At 44.3% G+C, this 23,955-nt stretch overlaps 2 protein-coding genes across 7 annotated transcripts in view; both read left to right on the forward strand.

Annotated features, from left to right (window-relative positions):
• LOC110503872 (lissencephaly-1 homolog A) overlaps nucleotides 1–13,413 on the forward strand; it is an 83,637-nt gene extending 70,224 nt beyond the window's left edge. For all 4 annotated transcript variants that reach the window (XM_036962036.2, XM_036962034.2, XM_036962037.2 and 1 more), the window contains exons 7-11: nucleotides 815–917; nucleotides 1,072–1,300; nucleotides 5,706–5,807; nucleotides 6,088–6,244; nucleotides 9,465–13,413. In XM_036962036.2, the coding sequence (XP_036817931.1) occupies nucleotides 815–917; nucleotides 1,072–1,300; nucleotides 5,706–5,807; nucleotides 6,088–6,244; nucleotides 9,465–9,538 (665 nt within the window). In that variant the 3' untranslated portion in view covers nucleotides 9,539–13,413. The remainder of the gene's footprint in view (nucleotides 1–814; nucleotides 918–1,071; nucleotides 1,301–5,705; nucleotides 5,808–6,087; nucleotides 6,245–9,464) is intronic.
• Nucleotides 13,414–15,109: 1,696 nt separating this feature from the next.
• Nucleotides 15,110–23,955, forward strand: part of mettl16 (methyltransferase 16, N6-methyladenosin) — a 34,556-nt gene continuing 25,710 nt past the window's right edge. Inside the window, exons 1-3 of one of the 3 annotated variants that reach the window (XM_021582442.3) lie at nucleotides 15,110–15,191; nucleotides 15,553–15,690; nucleotides 23,218–23,405. In XM_021582442.3, coding sequence (XP_021438117.1) covers nucleotides 15,563–15,690; nucleotides 23,218–23,405 — 316 coding nt within the window. In that variant the 5' untranslated portion in view covers nucleotides 15,110–15,191; nucleotides 15,553–15,562. Of the gene's footprint in view, nucleotides 15,295–15,552; nucleotides 15,691–23,217; nucleotides 23,406–23,955 lie in introns of all 3 variants that reach the window. The other 2 variants (XM_021582443.3, XM_021582440.3) reach the window with 2 other exon arrangements.

Genomic DNA, 23,955 nt, shown 5'->3' on the forward strand with positions numbered 1-23,955 from the left:
GCTGGATAATTCCAAGCGGCACATTTTGCGTGTGCCTTCAGGCCCCCCTGAAACAGATAACCGCCCTTTTGAGCCTTCGACCACCTATTACTATAACAGCCATTGCGCACTGTGGGTCCCCCCCCCCCCCCCCCCCCCCTCCCCCTCCCCCCACCCACCACATATATTTAAGCTTGCCTTTTTAGAGCCTCCTTAGTTTCCTCATCTTTTTAGCAGATTAAAGATGGCTGCCTTGGTGTCTAGGTAATTAACTGCCTCTTCTCCAGGAACAAAGACACCCTGGACATAATTGGCCATCTCACTATTCATGTTAATTGGCTAATTTGAACAAAACCGGTTTTTATGGCACGTTTTAGTTCCGATGACATGATGGGGAGGACTTCTTGTCAAAATGGGTGGCATTCAGAAATGGCAAGGCTTGAGCAGGAAAAGCTGGCTAACAATGCATTTAGCCCAACTGGCCTCTGTCTAAAGTACAGTACTTGGACATTTAACCAATAGTTATTTGTCAGTGGTTGTTTTGGAAAGGGGATACCTCGTCAGTTGCACAACTGAATGCATTTAATTGAAATGTGTCTTCCACATTTAACTCAACCCCTCTGAATCAGAGATGCAGGGGGGCTGCCTTAAATCGATGTCCACATCATCGGCCCCCGGAGGGTAAAAGTTGTTGTTGGTAGAATGACAGATTTTGTCCAACTTGCCAGCCCGGGGATTTGAGCCAGCAACCTTTCGGTTACTTCCTCAGTACTCTCAACCGCTAGGCTACCTATGGCCCAGTGAAGGTCTCATTGCGTTGTCTTTTGTTTTCCAGGACACGATCACAATGTTTCATCTGTTGCCATCATGCCCAATGGAGATCACATAGTATCTGCCTCGAGGGACAAAACCATTAAAATGTGGGAGGTGGCCACTGGGTAAGTATGTTGCCAAATAGCAGTGCTTACCGTGAGCAAAAATGTTCACAAGTGTGCAGGAGCTTCTCTTCTTTTAAGTAGTATTCTACATTTCCTATGCCTCTGCAAAGTAAGCAACCATCTTTAACCCATCTCCCCTCTTCCTATCCATCAGCTACTGTGTGAAGACGTTCACAGGCCACAGGGAGTGGGTGAGGATGGTCCGGCCCAACCAGGATGGCACCCTGATCGCCAGCTGCTCCAACGACCAGACGGTGCGTGTGTGGGTGGTGGCATCCAAAGAGTGCAAGGCTGAGCTGCGGGAGCACGAACACGTGGTGGAGTGCATCTCCTGGGCTCCTGAGAGTGCCCATCCCACCATCTTGGAGGCCACCGGCTCAGAGGTGAGGAGCTTGACACTGAAATACTGATATTCACACTGAACTAAAGGCTTTGCTCCCTCCTTCATTCCTCGAAACGCCACCTGCTGACTCTTCAAAAGCACCCTTATGCCCTGTCCCTGGATCTGTGCCAAAACCTTTATGCGCATTCAGAAAGTATTCAGACCCCGACCCTTTTCCACATTTTATTATCTTACAGCCTTCTTCTAAAATTTATTAAATAAAACATTTTCCTCATCAATCTGCACACAATTCCCCATAATGACAATGTGAAAACAGGTTTTTAGAATTTTTCCAAATGTTTTAAAAACGTTATTTACTTAAGTATTTAGACCCATCACAATAAGACTCGAAATTAAGGTGAGGTGCATCACGTTTTCATTGATAATCCTTGATGTTTCTACTTGATTGGAGTCTATCTGTAGTAAATTCAATTGATTGAATATGATTTGGAAAGGCACACACCTGCCTATATAAGGTCCCACCGTTGACAGTGCATGTCAGTAAAAACCAAGCCATGGTTTGGTCAAAATAATTGTCCGTGGAGCTCCGAGACAGGATTGTGCCGTGGCACAGATCTGGGGAAGGGTACCAAACATTTTCTGCAGCATTGAAAGTCCCCAAGAACACAGTGGCCTGCATCATTCTTAAATGGAAGAAGTTTGGAACCACCAAGACTCTTTCTAGAGCTGGCCGCCAGGCCAAACTGAGCAATCGGGGGTGAAGGGCCTTGGTCAGGGCGGTGACTAAGAATCCGATGGTCACTCTGACAGAGCTCTAGAGTTCCTCTGTGGAGATGGTTGTCCTTCTGGAAGGTTCTCCCATCTCTGCAGCACTCCACCAATCAAGCGTTTATGGTAGGGGCTAGACGGAAGCCACTCCTCAGTAAAAGGCACATGGCAAACTCCAAGTGGGCTGTCAAAGGGTACCTAAAGACTCTCAGACCATGAAAAACAAGATTATTTGGCCTGAATGCCAAGCATCATGTCTGGAGAGAACTTGGCATCATCCCTAAGGTGAAGTGTGTTGGCAACATCATGCTGTGGGGATGTTTTTCAGCGGCAGGGACTTGGAGACTAGTCAGGATCGAGGGAAAGGTGAACAGAGCGAAGTACAGAGATTCTTAATGAAAACGACCTGTTTCAGAGCACTCAAGACCTCAGAATGTGGCGAAGGTTCACCTTCCAACAGGACAATGACCCCAAGCACACAGCCAAGACAACACTGGAGTGGATTTGGGACAAGTCCTCAATGTCCTTGAGTGGCCCAGCCAGAGCCCGGACTTGAACCGGATCAAACATCTCTGGAGAGACCTGAAAATAGCTGTTTAGCGATGCTCCCCATCCAACCTGACAGTGTTTTTTTCTGCAGAGAAAAGTGGGAGCAACTCTCCAAATACAGTTGTGCCAAGCTTGTAGCATCATACCCAAAAAGACTTGAGGCTGTAATCGTTGCCAAAAGCGCTAAAACTGAATACTTATGTAAATGTGATTAGTTTTTTATTTATTTTTTTATAAATTTTTAAGAAACTCTATAATCTGTTTTTTTGCTTTGTCATTATGTGGTAATGTGTGTAGATTGAGGAGGGGAAAAGTATTTAATACATTTTTGGAAAGTAATGTAACAAAATGTGGAAAAAGTCTAGTGGTCTGAATGCCTTCCGAGAGCATTGTATGTACATGGCTTAAGTAAAATGGTAATGTGACATCAAGATAATATTGTGCGCACACCCATTTAAACGTTACGGCTAGGTACGTTACGGCTAGGTACATACAAGTGTCTGATTGCCCAAGGGAAAGTCGACCTAGATATTCCCGGGTGAACACCCAAGTTAATAATATGCCCACGTCCTACAGTGCGTGTATTTCTTATGTCAGAAAATGTACTTTGCTCTCCACCCTCTGACTTCCTAAATATCTGGCTTATTTGGTCCGTCTCCTAACCTAAGATTGGCACCTCACAGAGCCAGACATGTTTGAATCAGACCATGAAATTAAAAGTACAGGAGCAACCCTGTCATGAACCCAGGGTCAGACTATCACCCTGCCCCGGTGAGTCCCCCCACCCGATGCCCTGTGATTGTCCTGCTCTCCCAAGTCTTGTGATCATGAATGTCCAATTTCAGTTTCATTCGATTAAAACATTTATCCTCACCGGCAGCTAGTTGCCCTGTCAAGAACCCGGTCTGCCTCGATGCCTGCGCACAATGATACACAATATCCCATGTTCTCACAGAGGGAGCCTGTTTTTCTCTTTAGCGCTCTTTCTGTATTTACCCATTTGAATGGTTGATGTGCTAAGTCTGCAGTGATGGTATTGTTGATCTTGGCTAAGGTATTGTTGTATGCACACAGACACACACAGACACACACAAACCCCATTACCCTTGCCTTTGATCAAATGCTCCTTTTGAAGACTTGAAGAACTTGGTGCTTAAGAGCAGAGCTGGTTCAGGTAGAATGGTTCTCCTGACATCAATTATACTGGCACACTTTATGTTCTGTGAACAAAAGCAGCCAAATGTGAGTCTGACATTTAAGACTGCTCTGCTCTGTGCTGAGATGAGCCTGCACAGGGGAACCCAAACTGTTAGAGTTCTGAAACAGGGAAGGGCATGTTCTGAGGCATGTAATTACTTTTATATCTGTGTGCACACTACATGTCCAAAAGTATGTGGACACCTGCTTGTCGAAAATCTCATTACAAAATCATGGGCATTAATATAGATTTGGTCCCCCCTTTGCTGTTATAACAGCCTCCACACTTCTGGGAAGGCTTTCCACTAGGTGTTGGAACATTGCTGCGGGGACTTGCTTCCATTCAGCCACGAGCATTAGTGAGGTCGGGCACTGATGTTGGGTTATTAGGCCTAGCTTGCAGTCAGCATTCTAATTAATCCCAAAGGTGTTCGATGGGGTTGCGGTCAGGGTTCTGTGCAGGCCAGTCAAGTTCTTCCACACTGATTTTCACAAACCATTTCTGCATGGACTTCGCTTTGTGCACAGGGGCATTGTCATGCTGAAACAGGAAAGGGCCTTCCCCGAACTTATGCCACAAAGTTAGAATCACAGAATCGTCTAGAATGTCATTGTATGCTGTAGCATTATGATTTCCCTTCACTGGGACTAAGGGGCCTAGCCCAAACCATGGAAAACAGCCCCAGACCATTATTCCTCCTCCACCAAACTTTACAGTTGGTGCACTGCATTCGGACTGGTAGCGCCAAACTCAGATTTCTGTCCGACTGCCAGCGTGATTCATCACTCCAGAGAACAGGTTTCCACTGGTCCAGAGTCCATTGGCGGCGCGCTTTACGCCACTCCAGCCAAGCCGACGCTTGGCATTGCGCATGGTGCTCTTAGGCTTGTGTGCGACTGCTCGGCCATATCATGGTTCTCCTAACGAACAGTTAATGTGCTGACTTTGCTTACAGAGGCAGTTTGGAGCTCTGTAGTGTGTCGCAACAGAGGACAGACCATTTCTACACCCTATGCACTTTGTGGCTGAGCCATGGTTGCTCCCAGACCTTTACACTTCACAATAACAGCATTTGCAGTTGACCTGGCCAGCTCTTTAGCAGGGAAGAAATTTGACGAACTGACTTGTTGGAAAGGTGGCATCCTATGACTGTGCCACATTGAAAGTCACTGAGCTCTTCAGGATGGGCCATTTTTCTGGATATTGCATTGCTATGTGCTAGATTTGATACACCTGTCAGCAACAGGTGGGTCTGAAATAGACAAATTCACTAATTTGAAGGGGTGTCCACATACTTTGGTATGTATAGTGTATATAATATCCCACCCATACATTTGGCAACGCTTTGTTTGCCTAGTGCCCAAGAAATAATTAGTTAGTGCTGAAGACCAAAAATATCCTCTTCACTCATGCTTAGCTGCCGAAGATAGATAGATATTTGAATTTAAAATAATAAATTGATGGTTGTTTTAGTATGGGAAAATTACAATTTATACTGCAACACAGACCATGTAGAAATGGAACAATTGAATGTAAGTGCACATTTTGGTCTATAATCAAATATTGCCCTCAGCTGTAAGGTCCCCTCAGTGCAAGTTTCTGCTATTGTGTTCAGAATCACTTTTATATGGGAGCAGAGTCTGTAATTGAACCTCTGAAGTGTAGGCATGTGCCCTGCTCTGGAGATGCATTGTCTGATAACTATTTTGTTGGTAGTCCATTTCCTCTGATTTTAAGGTGGTATTTATTTATCAAAGGTTGTGGTATAAAAATACATTTCATTCAGAAGGCTGCTGGCTGCATATAGCCCTCACAAAGAAATGATTAAGGGTTGACGTCCCGCAAGTGAAGACTGCTAAAGGTTCTGTATTGGTATTTTACTGCGGCAATTGGAGCTCATCGTGTTCTTGTTCTTCCTGTGTTCTTCCAGTCTAAGAAGAGTGGTAAGCCGGGCCCTTTCCTGCTGTCTGGCTCCAGAGACAAGACCATCAAGATGTGGGATGTCAGCATTGGAATGTGCCTTATGACACTGGTGAGTGGACCATCAATCTTAGACGCAATAGATGGTCATTTTGATTCATGCAGTTTTTATTTGTAAAATGTCCACATTTTATGTTGTTGAATCCAGTACTCACATGACATGAATTGCAATAGGATTGACCTTCTTGAACCCTAGTCTTAACTGAACGCTCTGTCCCAGGTTGACTGGTTTTCTGAACTAAGCATAGTCCTGGACTAAAAAGCTAGTTTTAGTCTGGGAAACTGACCATAGATTTCGTATTAACAATTCTAACCAAATGCTTTTGTCCCAGGTTGGCCATGATAACTGGGTGCGCGGGATGCTTGTCCACCCCGGAGGCAAGTTCATATTGAGCTGTGCTGACGACAAGACCTTAAGGATCTGGGACTACAAGAACAAGCGCTGCATGAAGACCCTGAGTGCCCATGAACATTTTGTTACCTCTCTGGGTAAGCCGCTCTCAATCTTTTCTTCTACAGTCAACGTCAGTTACAGCTAGGTCTTGTTCAGTACGGCAAAATGTTAGTGCTGGGCGATTAACTGAAATTTCAGGTATTTTTTTCAGTTTTAACCCAACTAATTCCATTTAGTTTTCTTTCTATGCGCTCAATGCGCACATTGCACAGTTTCTCTAGAGATCAATCCAGCCTGAACTGTGTTTTGTAGTAGGGAGTTATATATTCTACTTAGTTTAACGCATAAAACATGGTCATTGACTACAATGACCATAATCCATTGCGCATTTACTTGTCCTTTCTGTTTCTACACTGCTCAAAAAAATAAAGGGAACACTTAAACAACACAATGTAACTCCAAGTCAATCACACTTCTGTGAAATCAAACTGTCCACTTAGGAAGCAATACTGATTGACAATACATTTCACACAACCCAGCAGCAGGACCGCTACCTCCGCCTTTGTGCAAGGAGGAGCACTGCCAGAGCCCTGCAAAATGACCTCCAGCAGGCCACAAATGTGCATGTGTCTGCTCAAATTGTCAGAAACAGACTCCATGAGGGTGGTATGAGGGCCCGACGTTTACTGGTGGGGGGTTGTGCTTACAGCCCAACACCGTGGAGGACGTTTGGCATTTGCCAGAGAACACCAAGATTGGCAAATTCGCCACTGACGCCCTGTGTCCTTCACAGATGAAAGCAGGTTCACACTGAGCACGTGACAGAGTCTGGAGACGCCGTGGAGAACGTTCTGCTGCCTGCAACATCCTCCAGCATGACCGGTTTGGCGGTGGGTCAGTCATGGTGTGGGGTGGCATTTCTTGGGGGGCCGCACAGCCCTCCATGTGCTCGCCAGAGGTAGCCTGACTGCCATTAGGTACCGAGATGAGATCCTCAGACCCCTTGTGAGACCATATGCTGGTGCGGTTCCTCCTAATGCAAGACAATGCTAGACCTCATGCGGCTGGAGTGTGTCAGCAGTTCCTGCAAGTGGAAGGCATTGATGCTATGGACTGGCCCGCCCATTCCCCAGACCTGAATCCAATTGAGCACATCTGGGACATCATGTCTCGCTCCATCCACCAACGCCACGTTGCACCACAGACTATCCAGGAGTTGGCAGATGCTTTAGTCCAGGTCTGGGAGGAGATCCCTCAGGAGACCATCCGCCACCTCATCAGGAGCATGCCCAGGTGTTGTAGGGAGGTCATACAAGCACGTGGAGGCCACACACACTACTGGGCCTCATTTTGACTTGTTTTAAGGACATTACATCAAAGTTGGATCAGCCTGTAGTGTGGTTTTCCACTTTAATTTTGAGTGTGACTCCAAATCCAGACCTCCATGGGTTGATAAATTTGATTTCCGTTGGTAATTTTTGTGTGATTTTGTTGTCAGCACATTCAACTATGTAAAGAAAAAAGTATTTAATAAGAATATTTCATTCATTCAGATCTAGGATGTGTTATTTTAGTGTTCCCTTTATTTTTTTGAGCAGTGTATATATATCTAAATCTGTTCATCTATCCATACAGTGGGGCAAAAAATTATTTAGTCAGCCACCAATTGTGCAAGTTCTCCCACTTAAAAAGATGAGGCCTGTAATTTTCATCGTAGGTACACTTCAACTATGACAGACAAAATGAGGGGGGAAAATCCAGAAAATCACATTGTAGGATTTTTAATTACTTTATTTGCAAATTATGGTGGAAAACAAGTATTTGGTCACCTACAAACAAGCAAGATTTCTGGCTCTCACAGACCTGTAACTTCTTTAAGGTGCTCCTCTGTCCTCCACTCGTTACCTGTTTGAACTTGTTATCAGTATAAAAGATACCTGTCCACAACCTCAAACAGTCACACTCCAAACTCCACTATGGCCAAGACCAAAGAGCTGTCAAAGGACACCAGAAACAAAATTGTAGACCTGCACCAGGCTCGGAAGACTGAATCTGCAATGGGTAAGCAGCTTGGTTTGAAGAAATCAACTGTGGTAGCAATTATTAGGAAATGGAAGACATACAAGACCACTGATAATCTCCCTCGATCTGGGGCTCCACGCAAGATCTCACCCCGTGGGGTCAAAATGATCACAAGAACGGTGAGCAAAAATCCCAGAACCACACGGGGGGACATGTGAATGATCTGCCGAGAGCTGGGACCAAAGTAACAAAGCCTACCATCAGTAACACACTGCGCCGCCAGGGACTCAAATCCTGCAGTGCCAGACGAGTCCCCCTGCTTAAGCCAGTACATGTCCAGGCCCGTCTGAAGTTTGCTAGAGAGCATTTGGATGATCCAGAAGAAGATTGGGAGAATATCATATGGTCAGATGAAACCAAAATATAACTTTTTGGTAAAAACTCAACCTGTCGTGTTTGGAGGACAGAGAATGCTGAGTTGCATCCAAAGAACACCATACCTACTGTGAAGCATGGGGTTGGAAGGAAACATCATGCTTTAGGGCTGTTTTTCTGCAAAGGGACCAGGACGACTGATCCGTGCAAAGGAAAGAATGAATGGGGCCATGTATCGTGAGATTGAGTGAAAACCTTCCATCAGCAAGGCCATTGAAGATGAAACGTGGCTGGGTCTTTCAGCATGACAATGATCCCAAACACACCGCCCGGGCAACGAAGGAGTGGCTTCGTAAGAAGCATTTCAAGGTCCTGGAGTGGCCTAGCCAGTCTCCAGATCTCAACACCATAGAAAATCTTTGGAGGGAGTTGAAAGTCCGTGTTGCCCAGCAACAGCACCAAAACATCACTGCTCTAGAGGAGATCTGCATGGAGGAATGGGCCAAAATACCAGCAACAGTGTGTGAAAACCTTGTGAAGACTTACAGAAAACGTTTGACCTCTGTCATTGCCAACAAAGGGTATATAACAAAGTATTGATAAACTTTTGTTATTGACCAAATACTTATTTTCCACCATCATTTGCAAATATATTCATTAAAAATCCTACAATGTGATTTTCTGGATTTTTTTCCCTTCTCATTTTGTCTGTCATAGTTGAAGTGTACCTAATGATGAAAATTACAGGCCTCATCTTTTTAAGTGGGAGAACTTGCACAATTGGTGGCTGACTAAATACTTTTTTGTCCCACTGTGTATCTATATATTCAGGTCATAATGTTAAATTGAATATAGGTTATTCATCACAAACCTATCTACTCTTCCTTTGTACTAATGCCCTTTCTCCTCTCCTCTCAGATTTCCACAAGAATGCTCCGTACGTCGTCACCGGAAGCGTAGATCAAACAGTTAAAGTGTGGGAGTGTCGCTGATCCGATCAGACCTGAGCAGATCAGACCACCACCACCCCCTCTCCTCCCACTCCACCCCCTCTAGGCCTCTTTCCACCCCCTGCACCCCACCTCACCTCCCAGTCTCCTTCATCTCCTCTGGCTACACACACACACACACCATGGTTAATAACTTATCCTGTCATAACGCTCTCTGGTCCAATAACTATGGTCCTTTTATGTACATTATTCTGGATGTAGATTGAGCTATTAAATGTTGCACAGCAAAAAAAAGTATTGCATGGTGATGATGAATACAAAATTGTATACTGTAAATTTACATGATAACGTTGTCTAGAAGTACCATAGGGTTTAACATGGGCGGGGCTGTCTGTCACATGCAGCCTTACCTACCTACTTACTGAAGGCAGATGTTTCTTTGTGTGCGTCACAAATGGCTCCCTATGTGGTGCAATTACTGATGACCAGGGCCCTTGTGTCCTGGTAAAAAGTATTGCTCTATACAGGGAATAGGGTGCCATTTGGGATACACTCTTTGACTGGGTGTAAAATGTAGGGCACTAAAACCGATAATTTAAAACACGTTTCTTTACATGTCAGATTTATTTTTGTCTGCCTACTTTATTTTATTTTTAGATTTTTTTTCTCTCCTTTTCACTGTTGTAGTCTCTGTTGGTGAATTTTTTGAGGGGGTGGGGAGACGACAAAAGGAAAAGTATAATCCCTTGATGTCGGAGGATATGAGTTTGGGGGGGGGGGGGGGGTTATTGGAATAATCTGTAGCTTTGTAACTTCACTTCTGAAGTGTGCATACCATTTCTCTTCATGTGGAACTAGTGAATATATTAATTGCTGCATATACAAATGTTTCAAACTGTATCTTTGGACAGCTGGGGGTTGAAAACAAAACAGCTTTTTACTCTTGTCATGACGCGTACTAAACTTAGTAGAAAAACTTTGAATTATCCTATACAATAAATGTTCTGCTTCACGTTTATTGAATCGGATAACATTTCTGTTTTGGCATCTCAATGAATTAACCTGGCTATTCTGTGCAGATGGTGCCCATATTTCCGTTGGTTAGCATTTAGGCTAAACTCAGTGGACCGTAAGCCTAAATGCCAACCTGAAAGCTATGTGAGCCGATAGCGTGAGGTAACTCTTTCCTGATAAGCTGCCCCCTGTCCGTTCGCCCCGGTACTGGGCCTTACGGTTGGCCGCAACTGATAAGGCGAGCTTCTCAGCTTTTCTCTAGCACTTGGCCCTTTAGCAGCAGACATCAGGGATCACCTCTTTTAATTTCAAGTCACTTGAAAATAATCTTTAGGTGTCTCCCTCCCTCTGTAAGATGGCTCATTGACATCCCAAGTCTAACCTGAGTGATTTTCCATTGGACTCAACTGAACTCTCCCTTTTTCTAACCATTTGACGAATCTGGTGTCTGCTGGGTTTTGTCTGTTATACTATAGGAATCATGTAAGTGATTTGATGCTCAGTTGGCCATTGTCTTGTGCTGCTTGTGTCTATGGGCTGTGTAAATTAGGGAGGGTAAGCTTCAGCCTTAGTTTTGGATGAAATATGCAAGTTTCGAATGAGTCGGAATGTCATAGCATGACAAGGAGTCAGTTGCCCCTCAGGTATGTTTTGGGATGTGCAAAAGATCTCTCCGGGGGGGGAGAAATGATTGAGAGGTAATAAAGCTGTTTCTGTGGGGGGCAAAATACATGTAATTTTACTGAGCTGTAGGGAAGTGTCCAAATCGGTTTCCACCAAACTGACTGGTGAACTGTTGGGGTGATTCATTCAATTGATGATGAAATAAAATGCTAGTAGTAGACATGCTAATGAATGCTTGTGTTCGTTGTACAGTAGGTCTGATGGTAGTTCTTGTAAAGGGATCGTAACCCCTAAGCCTACTTAAAGCAGCTCCCTTCCCACAGACCGGTCTTGGCTTTGGTCTTGAGCTAGGCTTCCTAGGCTGCGTTTGTGCCCAGAAGAGTGCTTAGACTCCTAGTGAGGAGCTCTCGAGGTGAAATTCCACAGGCAGACTAACACATTGCAGTCGTCTCCTGGGTGGCAGGCAGATCTTTATCATATTCTGTTCATTTTATGAGCTTGGAGGCTGAACAAAATGAAAACCAAATCCCTCCATTTCCCTTAAATATAAACATCTTGCTGCTGCTTACGCTGCAGCAGGTGAGGAAAAATCCTATTGTCTGGCACATCCCTGCTTTTCTTTAGATCTTTGGTCCTTTGTCGAACTGATGATCGAAGATGTAAGAAATGAAAAAATACTTAATAAAATGCATAAACAATTTTTTTTTATCAGCCTTTTTCCATTGATGCATTTATATAATAAAGAATTCCACTTGCTTAACTGATCTTAAGCTTCTTTGCTGAATATCTTCCTGTTCCTCTTCCTGTGTGTGTGTTTGGATGTAGTTAGCTGCTGACCTTTGAACCCTCATAGTGGCTAGTTTGACCTGTCGACAATAGAACTGCTACATGTACCTCTGTTGTACCAGGGGCTGAGCTGTCTGGTTTGGTGGGCCTTTCTGGTTCAAGTGCTGTGATGTAAGCCACTGAACACTCAGGCCGAGTCTGAAATGGCACCCTGATTCCCTAAAAAGTAGTGTATTTCAGACGCAGACTCAATCAGCCACAGGCCACCCCGCTAAACTGCCAAATGCTAATTGGTCCACTTGACAAACGATATACTGTTAAAAGAGCGAGAAGTAGGATAAGAGAACTCCATCTCTTATGAGAAAGGATTGTATCCCTCCTGTCTCTTACCAGTAAGCAGGTGTGTGGTTTCTATGTATACTGTGTATTTTGCATATTGACTTTTCAAAGACACCAGACACAGACTCTACCAGACAGGTCGGCTCAAGCTGGCATGATGTCTGCAGACAGACTGCTCTGTACTTAATGTGGTTGTTTGTTGCTGTTAGGAGGACAGGTCTGTAAATTAATGAACTGGCTCCTTCCTCTATATGTGATGGGATTGCGGCAGACTAAAGATGTTCTAAGAGAAAATAATCTTCTCATTGAGAGAATACCACTTTTGCCTCCTCTGGACTAGAGGCTTCCATGCATTTAGTCAGACCCAGACTGGTCTTTCTCCAAGCTGCTTTCTGTCAGTCAGTGGGAGACTTTGATTGGAGAGTCAGCGTGCGTTACTCCATACACCAGCAATCGATAGGAAAATTGGACATGGTGGTGCTGATGCACCATAAAACGTTTAGCTGAAGCCCAAAAAAATTTATCTAGTTGGACATTCTGGTGTAGCTTCAGCATTCAGATGTTCTGATCTGTTCTCGATGCTAGACTATGTTAGCTTCCTGATTTAAGCCGATTTTCTCTTTGATTGGCTAAATTCAGAATTATAATATCGTGATCCTTGGGTATTAATTCTAAACCAGGCCTGAAGTGAACCTAAATGGATATTAGATTTGACTCTTGTTGTTGAAAAACTTTCAAACTTTCTTGGGTTGGATAAGAAAGGTCTATAAACAAATTGTCGGGAGGGAGAATGTGTCTCTTCTTGTAATATAGTTATCATCGAATGAATGCTTTATATAACTGTGCTGTTGTACCTACCCTGTGAAAATAAATAACTTTTTGCCATTTGCAGGTCCCAAGCAATCCCTATGCTGCACTGGCTAGGTGGATCAGAGGGACTGGCAGACAAGCTTTTCACTGTCTGTTGGTCCTTTCCCCCAGTCTCAAGTCCATCTGTCTGCTATGATCTGCCTTGTGAATAGATTGAGGGCTTCAGACTTCTTCACACCTTTAACAGGATTTATTGTTTTGCTTTCATGGTCTTTCCCACGTTCAGCAAAATTGTTAACATCTGGATGTCATTATTGTTTGCAACATTAAACAAATATCTGTGACTGTTGTCCTTTTATTGGGTTGGAGGGGGTTTCTCAAAGAACATGCACAGCTTGCCATATTACATGTCTATAACAAGTTCACACAGGAATTTACTGATTTTGAGCTAAAGGTTTCATTGATGTCGTGTCTAAACATTTCATGATTTTCTTCAGTGAATGCATGGTGTTTTTTTCTTAGGTCAATAATGAGACAGACTAGGGCTATTGACATTAATCATGAAATGTTCATAATTACATTGTATACTGTGTATATGAAGTATTAATATAATGGGAGGGATTCATTAACATTCACAGCTGTGAGGTATGCCTGGCGATGATGGAAACCATACTTGGACATTTTACATTAATATTGAAAATAATAAGTGAAGCTTAAAATGCAGCTCTGGGAACAGATGAATCATGAGTAGTTTAGGCTATGACTCAAAAGTATATTTGCTCAAGCAATAGTTAATTTACTTGGATACATTTGAGCAAGTGTCAACATCTGTACTGTAGCCCCTTTGAAATGTTTGACTGGGTGGGTGAGGTGTACAATTGCCATGTTGCCATCTGCTTCGAAATGAATTCAAGTTTAAGGAAGCACAATTTGTATGTGAATAATAGATCAATCAACCACACACTCGAGATCATTTATAAAATTGCTGCCAGAATACTACTGATGACACACATGGCCAAGAGTATGTGAACACCTGCTCGTCGAACATCTCATTCCAAAATCATGTGAATTAATATGGAGTTGGTTCCCCCTGTACTGTTATAACAGCCTCCATTTGTCCGGGAAGGCTTTCCACTAGGTTTTGGGACATTGCTGCGGGGACTTGCTTCCGTTCAGCCACAAGCATTAGTGAGGTTGGGCCTGGAGTTCCAGTTCATCCCAAAGGTGTTCGATGGAGATGAGGTCAGGGCTCTGTGCAGGCCAGTCAAGATCTTCCACATCAATCTCGACCAACCATTTCTGTATTGACCTTGCTTTGTGCATGGGGGCATTGACATGATGAAACAGAAAAGTGCCTTCCCAAACTGTTGTGCTTGTGTGCGGCTGCTCGTCCATGGAAACCCATTTCATGAAGCTCCTGGCTAACAGTTCTTGTGCTGACATTGCTTCCAGAGACAATTTGGAACTCTGTAATGAGTGTTGTAACCGAGGACATAAGATTTTTACACTCTACACTTCAGCGATGCTGTTCTATGAACTTGTGTGGGCTACCACTTCATGGCTGAGACATTGTTGCTCCTAGATGTTTCCAATTCACAAGAACAGTACTTACAGTTTATTTGGGCAGCTCTAGCTGAAATTTGCCCGGGGCAGAAATTTGATGTGCTGACATGTTGGAAAGGTGGCATCCTATGACGGTGCCACATTGAAAGTCACAGAGCTTTCAGTATAGGCCATTCTACTGCCAATGTTTGTCTATGGGGATTGCATGGCTGTGTGCTCGATTTTATACACCTGTCACCAACGGGTGTGGCTGAAATAGCCAAATCCACTCATTTGGAGGGATGTCCACATACTTTCGTATGTAGCCTCAGCCTGTCAGACTTCAAAAGGTCTGTGCTATCTGGGATCCTACCCATTGAAGTTTAACATGGTTAGGTAAGAAGTTAGATTATTGACGTCCCAAGGATCCTTGAAAGCACTGACACTTCAAAATGTGTCTTTGGTACTGTTTCAAAAAATGCGCGGAATATTGACGTCACCAATGTCTCGGCGCAGAGTTGTGACTTCATCCACCATTCCGGAAGAAACGCGGTCTAAACGTTTACGCAAGAAGTCCAACGTGAGTTCTCTGCTCGTGTGTGCAAGACAACTGTTGAAATTTTCAAACTTTTAGAATATATTCCGAGCGAATATTTCAGGTACTCAAGTCACCAAAACAAGAGGTTAGCTAGCGTATCTCGTTTAGAGAGGTCTAGCTAGCCATTTTGTTGACAGGCAACATGGATTTGAAATGTGCTTTAGCTAACGTTAGCTAGCAGTTTACTGATGAATGCCTGTTGTTTGCTAACAAGCTAGCTAATACCCATATAGCGTTATCTTTGTATGCTTTTACACGCATCTACGTCAGTTAACTAACTTGTTAGCATTCCAACCCTTTGACGAGTTACAGGTGTAAATACAGCTGTGTCCTTCCTCCACAGTGAAGTGAGAATGTCACTGAACAAATCAATGCACCCGCGGAACCGCTACAAAGACAAGCCTCCGGATTTTGCCTACTTGGCCTCCAAGTATCCAGACTTCGAGCAGCATGTCCACACCAACCTGGCAGGCAGAGCTATGTGAGTACAGGGGCGTATTCATTAGCTACTGACATCGTTGACCGTTTAAGAACCAAACGGAAGCAAACAGCAACACGATAATTCTATTTGACAAATGCAGATAGGTCCGTTGCGGTTGTATCCATTTAAAAAACGTTTTTCAACAAAAACGGCGTAATGAATACGCCCCAGTACATATGCTGTAGGCCAGTGGTTCTTTTATTTAATACCCCATCAACAGCCCCAGACAAACACACCTTGATAAGTCAACTTTAACTAATCATCAGGCCATCAATGAGTTGAATCTGGTATGTTTGTCAGGGGCAACAACAAAAATGTGCTGTTGGAGGTACTCGAGGACTAGAGTTGTCAACAGCCTACAGCAGTGGTTCCCAAGTTATCTACGACTGAGTGCCATTTTGTGCCACTATTGATTTTGTCACACCAGTAAAACCCATTTGTGTGGCAGGATGATTATTTTTTTTGTCCTTGAGTGCAAAGTGCTGCCAACTTCCCAGCATCTTCTCTCATTACTGTAGCTTTCTCACCTGTGTCTGTGTGTGTCCTCACTATGTTAGCTGAACTCCCAGTAGGAGGTTCAGAGACTTAGCAGGAGAGAGGCATCAAAGACTCTTTGATTTTCCTCTCATCCTTTTTTATGGTGTTGTGGTGTTTTTCTCCCTTCCTCTTTTGGAGGGAATGGGGTCTCTGGATTTGGGCAGGGATCAATCAATGCCTCTGCAGGGACACATCGCCCAGTGTCCGTCCCATTGAGCTGACCGTTATGATTGGATGTCTGAGTGCTACTGTTGGGAGCTGATGGGGTATGGGGAGGAGGGGAGGTGACTTTAGGTGTCCACTGTTCAGTTTTTAGACAGGATGACCTTAACGGGCGTCATTGCTGACAACCATGATGATTAGTAACCTGGCCATGTTGGTGCTATCGTTAAGTTAGACATTACCCATAGACACTAGCTTCCCTGATCTCTATTGGAGCAGGGTTTAGGAAAATGCCTGTGGTTGCTTGTGAGGTTCATCAGATACAGAGGAAGAAAAAGGATGACTCATGATTAATGTATGCACCTCAGACAGAATCTCAGCTCTGATGGGGAGGAGTGGGAAGTTGTGAACCAGGGCTGGAGAGGGACTGGGAGCTGCAGAGTGGGGGGTTATGGGACACAGAGCCTGGGGAGGGAGGAAGGCAGTCTCAATTCTCCCTGAGCCACTAACTGGAAGACAGTGTCTGCCAGCCAGTAATTGGGACACGCAGGGATATGAAATATGCAGAGAGAGTAGGAGAAAGAGAGGTGGGGATGGAAGTAGTGGGAGGGAAGGGACAGAGAGCGAATGAGCGAGAGGGAGCCTAGATGGATGCAGAGAGCTTTGGTGCTGCTTTCTAGCTCCCTGAGTTGCTTTTCAGATGACATTTCTACTGTCAAGATTGTCATAACTGTTCTTCACAGCACAAAGGCTTGAGAGAGATTTCTCTCACATAACTGACAAGGGGGAAGATTGTGTGATTGTGAGTCCTGTCACATATCATCACATCGTGGTGTGCTTTTGTGTGATTTACCCCCCTCCTGGTTGTGGGAAAAACAAACATGCTGGCGGCTGAAGTCAAGACAGTCAGGGGTTGGAACTGAAATAATTGTCCAATCTTAACAGAACCCTTATTTTGTTACGTTCCACTGTTCCGACCAGCAAAATGAAGTTCTGAACCTGTTTGAACCAACAAAAAAACAAATGGTTTATATCATTCCTTTCTGTTCCTTTTTAAACCTTTGAAATCAACAACAAAAAAATGTGCTAGATTACTTTACCAGTCAGTGCAGGGAAGCTATTTACATGCATTGGACAGGCGAGTGTAGGGCGCGAGATGCAACAGAAATGTTGTTTGGCGAGAGAGGATGGAGGACAAGGCTTGCTTTGAAGCTCTGGGTATCTTGTTATGGCAAGCATTATCTGAATTAGGCCCACAGAATCATACCTATAGAGGAGTGGCTTCTATTGAGGAACTTTGAATGTCTTTGAACTTTAGAGTTGGCTAAACGTTGGAGCAGCTAGCTAGCTAAAAAGCTTGTGTGTGTGCGCAAAGCAGACTATGCTTTGGAGGGCTATGCTTTGGAGGGGGAGGGGCAGACTATGCTTTGGAGGGGGAGGGGCAGGTTGCCTATGTGTGCACACTGCCAGTATGTGTGCACACTGGCAAAAGCTTTTCAGCTGGCAGGCACACGCTGGAATACGTTTCTGAGTGACAGTGAGAGCTTTTCATAGGTACTTTGTTGCACCTGGAACATAAAATAACATTATTAACCGGTTCCCATGCTTTTAAAATAACAGTTCTGTTCTGGGACAGTATAGATCACCTTTGTTCTGATTCTGTTGCAAAAAAAACAGAATTTGGAATAGAGTTGTGAGGGTATATGAGAAACCAATTTCAATCATTTATTTTAATTTACAAGACTAAATAAAGTATAGCATCAAGAAGCTTAGAGGCGCGATTGAAAGACGTCCTGGTCGACCAGTATTGCCTTCACTTGTGTCTGCAGGAGAGGTTATTATGGCTGGATAGGCAGCCAGGTGCAGTAGTGCGAAAGACCTGACAGCTGAGCAGGAGAACAAAGAAAGAGAGGGAGGCTGTTGGGATAATTTTGTTTTTGACATCAACTCAACTGCGAGGTCATCATTACACCTGGAGCTGACGGAGCCAAATAAAGCACATCTGTCTTGCTCTTCTATTCTTTCTATACCTCTCTCTTGTCTCTCCTTTCCTTTATCTCTGCTTCTTTTTTCTCTGCCTTATTTCTGTCTTGCTCACACTCTTCTTCCTTCATCCCCCTCTCCTCTATTTTTCTCTATCTATCTACTGACTGTGCGGTCTCTGTTTGATGGTAGAGGATGAAAAGTGTCCTGTGTAGCCGGCCTCTCTTTTGATTCCTTCTAATGACAGACTGAAGGCCCAAACTGCCCCTGGACTAGCCTGTCCAACACCACTCCAATTAGTTGGTGGATCCCCCCCCCCCCCCCATGCTTGTGTGTATACCCCTCTCGTTTGTACGCTGGAAATGATCCAGCCTCGTCTTTGTGTTGAAATTGACAACCGTCTGCTCAGTGTGAAAATTACATTGTGTAAATGCAAATGAATGAATGCAGACAGACATGCCAATGTCACCACCAGGTGCAAGCATCTACTGTATGAGTGAAAACATATTGGCGTGGGCTGTGGGTATTTTCATTGTGAATGTGCAGAGTGTGTGTGAGCTAGTTAGTTTATCAGTTGTCTGGTGTGGCTGTTACGTGACTGTGTGGGTGAGCAGTGAGGCAGAGGAGAGCTGTTTAAATGTGCTTGATGTCCATCTGCAGCAGCCAGGTGGTAATTACAGAAGAGAGAATCATTACTATACAGTACATGACTCGCTGACAGAAGGATAGACAGAAAGAGCTCCATTACCATACGTGACTCACTGATGGACAGAATGACCGACTGAGAGGGAGACAACACAACCTCTTTCTCTAGAGTTTGCTCACTACCAGACCTGCGTGGGTTAAAATATTATTTGTTTTCTTTCAAATATTTCAGCAGCGCTTGATTGAGCTTGCCTGGTGCAATGGAACAAATGCAGTAGTCCCAAAAGTGCAAGATCCGTAAACTGAACACAGACCTACCAGTGAGACAAGTCTTCATCCTGAATATCCCTACAATCCAGCACTGATGTCTCCCTGCAGCTCTTACACTAGTGTGAACACAATTTAAAGCTTCAAGGGAACTTCAAGATTAGTCCACTGCTTGACAAATCTTGTCTATGGATATTTTCCTCTTTGCCAGTGATTTAGGATCCCCTTCTGCCACCAGGCAAGTGGTTGGATTAGCATACTTCTGTATTTGTGGTGTATTAATCTGGTAAGTAAGTAGCCTTAGTTGAGTACTTGAGCAGCCATTGATTCAGTGGATCAGAGTTATCTTGGGGAGACGACGAGGAGACGACCAATCCCTCTAGGAGATGAATAAACCAGTCTCCTCTCACTCACTGAGCCCCACTGGATCTGGCGGAGACTGAAAGATAGAGGAGAGGTATGTGATTGAGAGAAGTTTGATGAGAGGGATGAGAGAGAATTAGCCTTTAGAATTGAAAGTAAGATATATTCGCGGGGGTTCTCGTCAAGGAGGGAGAGCGATGTAAGAGATGGAGAGAGCGAGGACTCAATGGCAGAGAGGTGGGATTAGGAAGCATGAACCAGAGAGATGACCCAGCCCAGGCGTTCCATCGCGGCTGTCTCTGGCTGGCTGACGACCCATGATGCCACGGCAGGGCATAAAAAATTAAACACTCTGGGTGACATTTCATTTGGCTGTCATCGTTTTTGGGGGTGCAGATATTACCAGCAGAGAAACCATCCCTGGTGGGTGGAGTTTTTTTCCAGTCTTCCTTTAATAAATGGAACTTTCCATCTGTGGTTTCCTTCCTGGTGCTCTGCTTGCATTGTTACCATCGTAGAAGGCAGGAGGAGGTGGTGAAGGGAGAGATATGGATCAGTCTGAAAACGAGTCCCCTGGCTAGACCATATACAGTGCCTTTAGAAAGTATTCACACACCTTTACTTTCTACACATTTTGTTACAGCCTGAATTTAAAATGTATTCAATTGAGATGTGTGTAGATTAGTGACACAAATACCCCATAATGTCGAAGTGGAATTTGAAAATCTATGGCAAGACTGGAAAATGTATGTCTAGCAATGATTGACAATCAACTTGTTTTATGAATAATAAGCTTTTTTTCAATTCAGATGTGCAAAGCTTTTAGACTTACCCCAAAAGACTCAGTTGGAATTTCCGCTCGGGTGTGAATACTTATGCAAATTCAATATTTCTGTATTTAATTTTCAATAAATGAAGCAAACATTTCTTAACGTGTTTTCACTTTGCCGTTAAGGGGTAGTGTGTGTAGATGTGTGAGAAATTATAATTTGAATCCATTTTGAGTTCAGGCTGTAACAACACTGTGGTATGTCAAGGGGTATGAATACTTTCTGAGGGCACTGTACATCTTTTGTGTATGCTAAGCTTGCAGATCTGAAGGCACTAGATAGGTAGCTTATATTGTGGAAGTGGGCTAAATCACCTCAATCTCCCTGATTGGTTGACTGGGTTTCTGATTACGGCCAACTGATTACCAGGACCATTCTGATTTGCTTCGCTTGTTAACCAATGAGAGCCCCTGATCAGCATGGACTTTGATTCGGGCTGAGCTCTTTACTGAGGATAACTGTGGCTTCTTTGAATGGCTTCAGCTTCTCCTTTGCATTTAACTTAGTGGCACTAAAAAAAAATGTTGTTTTATACCTGATGAGCTCTTCTACATAAGTTCCTTCTTCATTTAAAGTGGAACTCTCCTAGTCTTGGCTTCAGCTCTGCGTCAGGAACAATCAATACATGTTGTGTTCAGTGCAGTGAACAATAACCTGATGTGGGAAATGGAACTGCTAATCTGCCAAAAAATTATCCCGTGCATTCAGAATTAAAATGAGTTTGACCTGAAGGTCACCTCTCCATCTCTATCTGTGCTGAAGGACTACGCCAGTGGAGGGGGGGGGGACGTGGGGGCTTACTGTGCTTCTGGCTTCTTCAGCTGCAGCAGTTCCCTTGATAGAAATAGATTTGTTCATCTCACTGCACTAGGACTGTTCTCATCACAGTTTCACTTCCCTCATCTCTCATGAGGTCACATTCTTTTGTTCCATCTGCTGATATTTTGCTCTCACCCCCCCCCCCCTTTCTAATTGCTGTACTCCCTCTGTCTTTCTCTTTGTCCTCTCACTATTGTATTTCCTAATGCAGAGGGAAACTGCTGAGTATGCCTCCGCCCAGGTAGTTTGGAGACCAGAACTCCCTGTGTACTCACCCACCACAACCCACCACAGCCCACAACCCTCCTAACAACAGATCTCAAACTTCGCCCCCCTCACAACCTTACTCTGCTTTCATTAAGTCAGGTTCCCATAGGCTTCTTACCGCCCTTATCATTCCACCTGAGTCCTCTACATCACCACCCCCCTCACTCACCTTATTCCTGTAGCACTTTAACACAGACAACATTAATTCTCTCATAAGTGGTTTATATTGCCACTGGTTTGTCCCATGTCCCACACCGTCCATCGTCTGGCACACAAACGTCCACCCTACAATGTGCGTCTCGTGCACGTTCACGCTTCTTCCGGTATCAGCCATATTGCTCCAGCGTGGCTGGATTTACGTGTGCTTTACTGTGTGTGCCGGTGGTCCGGGGTGGTTGCCATAGAGATCTGCCGTTGCAGTGCTCTGCAGTACATTCACACACACCCATTACGGTCTAAAAATAGAAGGCTGGGCAGGCAGACTCTGAACGGCCTCGTTCTCTGCATATTGATCATCTGACTGCTTCTAAGAAGAGAGAAACTGTGAAACCTGATGACTACCGTAGCCAATGCCTAGTATTTAGCTCAGTGGGCTAACACAGTCTTCAGGGACACGGGTTTGAACCCCAGTCTGTCACATTGTACTATATAAATGACACTTTCCCCCATAGGCACGTAGTCTAACTCATCCTCTCCCTATAGTCACGCTCTTCATCAGTGAAAGTCTCCATTTTGCTGTAACTGGTGAAAAGGCTCTCCGTCTCGCCCCCCGAACCCAGCTAGGAGGTGCCAGACGCTCCTATCACCAGGAGGTGTCTAATTGCTGTCTAGAGGTGTGAAGGCAGCACACAGACTGGTTAATTACACACATCTTGCTCTATCTGTCCTACTCTTTGTCTCTCGAACCCCAAAATTATTTTGTGTTGTGTTTCTCAAACACAAAACGTGCTTTCAAGACAGTGGATATCATAAAAAATGTAGAGCGAGGGGTGCGTGGGTCTGTTTTAATGCTGGAAAATATGATTTCTATATCATTAGCGAAGAAGTGTAAATTGATAAGCTCATTTAATTTGTTGACGGTCACATCGTGGTGGTTGACGTGTGATGAGCAGTAATGAGGGGGAATGGGAGATATGGAGCACTGGGCTGGGGCGGCAGGGTAGCCTAGTGGTTAGAGCGTTGGACTAGTAACCGAAAGGTTGCAAGTTCGAATCCCCGAGCTGTCGTTCTGCCCCTGAACAGGCACCCACTGTTCCTAGGCCGTCATTGAAAATAAGAATTTGTTCTTAACTGACTTGCCTAGTTAAATAAAGGTAAAATACATTTTAAAAAATTAAAAAGGGAAGGGGGGGAATGTAGTCGAGGGCTGCCTGGAAGAAGGGCGGTTTATGTGACATGGTGTCAGCCTGGAAGGGTGGTCTTTAGGAGAAGCAGCAGTGGCAGGGTGGTCTTTAGGAGAAGCAGAAGGGTGGGGTAGAATTGATTTGCCATTTAATTTAGGGTTTCTTAGTTAGTGGCTCTCTTTGTGAGTTTACAATACATGTGTTAAGGTCTGGGTTTATGATGTAGTTAGTTGTTTTTGTTTTACCTGTGTAGTTATGGTTTAGTTACTTTAGCATTGTAACTACATCTGTTGCCCCTCCCCCTCGTGCAGGCTGAACTTCAAGGAGCCAGAGGCGGTGCGAGCCCTGACCTGTACCCTGCTGAAGGAAGACTTTGGGCTGACCATAGACATCCCTCTGGAGCGTCTCATCCCCACTGTGCCTCTCAGACTCAACTACATCCACTGGGTGGAGGACCTGATCGGAGGCCAAGGGGAACCACGCAGGGGCATCGATATCGGTACAGTTCTGACCTCTGATAACCCCTACTAAATATAGCCCCTCTCCCTTGATCTCTTTGAAATTAACCATCCATCTTGTTTCAGCCATCATTGCTAGGATGCCTTTTTACCACCAGTCCTATGTCCTGTTTCTGTAGAGGAATAGATGGCTTTTATAAGGCCTGGCCCTTTAAACCCTCCACTGGTTCTTAGTAAATTAGACAGTTGTTTCTCACCTGTCTATATAGATAGAGCACAAATATCCTCAATGCTAAATGGGATGAATAAACTCCCATTGGGGTGGCAGGTAGCCTAGTGGTTAGAGCGTTGGGCCAGTAACCGAAAGTTTGCTAGATCGAATCCCGAGCTGACAAGGTAAAAATCTGTCTTTCTGCCCCTGAACAAGGCAGTTAACCCACTAGGCTGTCGTTGAAATTAAGATTTTGTTCTTAACTGACTTGCCTAGTTAAATAAATCCCATATAAACATCACATCAGTAGTGGAGAGTGGTCAAGTTATTTAATGTGTGATCATGTTTGTTTGCTCAAGGGATATTCCTCCAGCAGTAGC

Source organism: Oncorhynchus mykiss, chromosome 24 (assembly GCF_057628025.1).
Source record: "Oncorhynchus mykiss isolate SJ-2025 chromosome 24, ASM5762802v1, whole genome shotgun sequence".
Classification (NCBI taxonomy): Eukaryota; Metazoa; Chordata; class Actinopteri; order Salmoniformes; family Salmonidae; genus Oncorhynchus; species Oncorhynchus mykiss.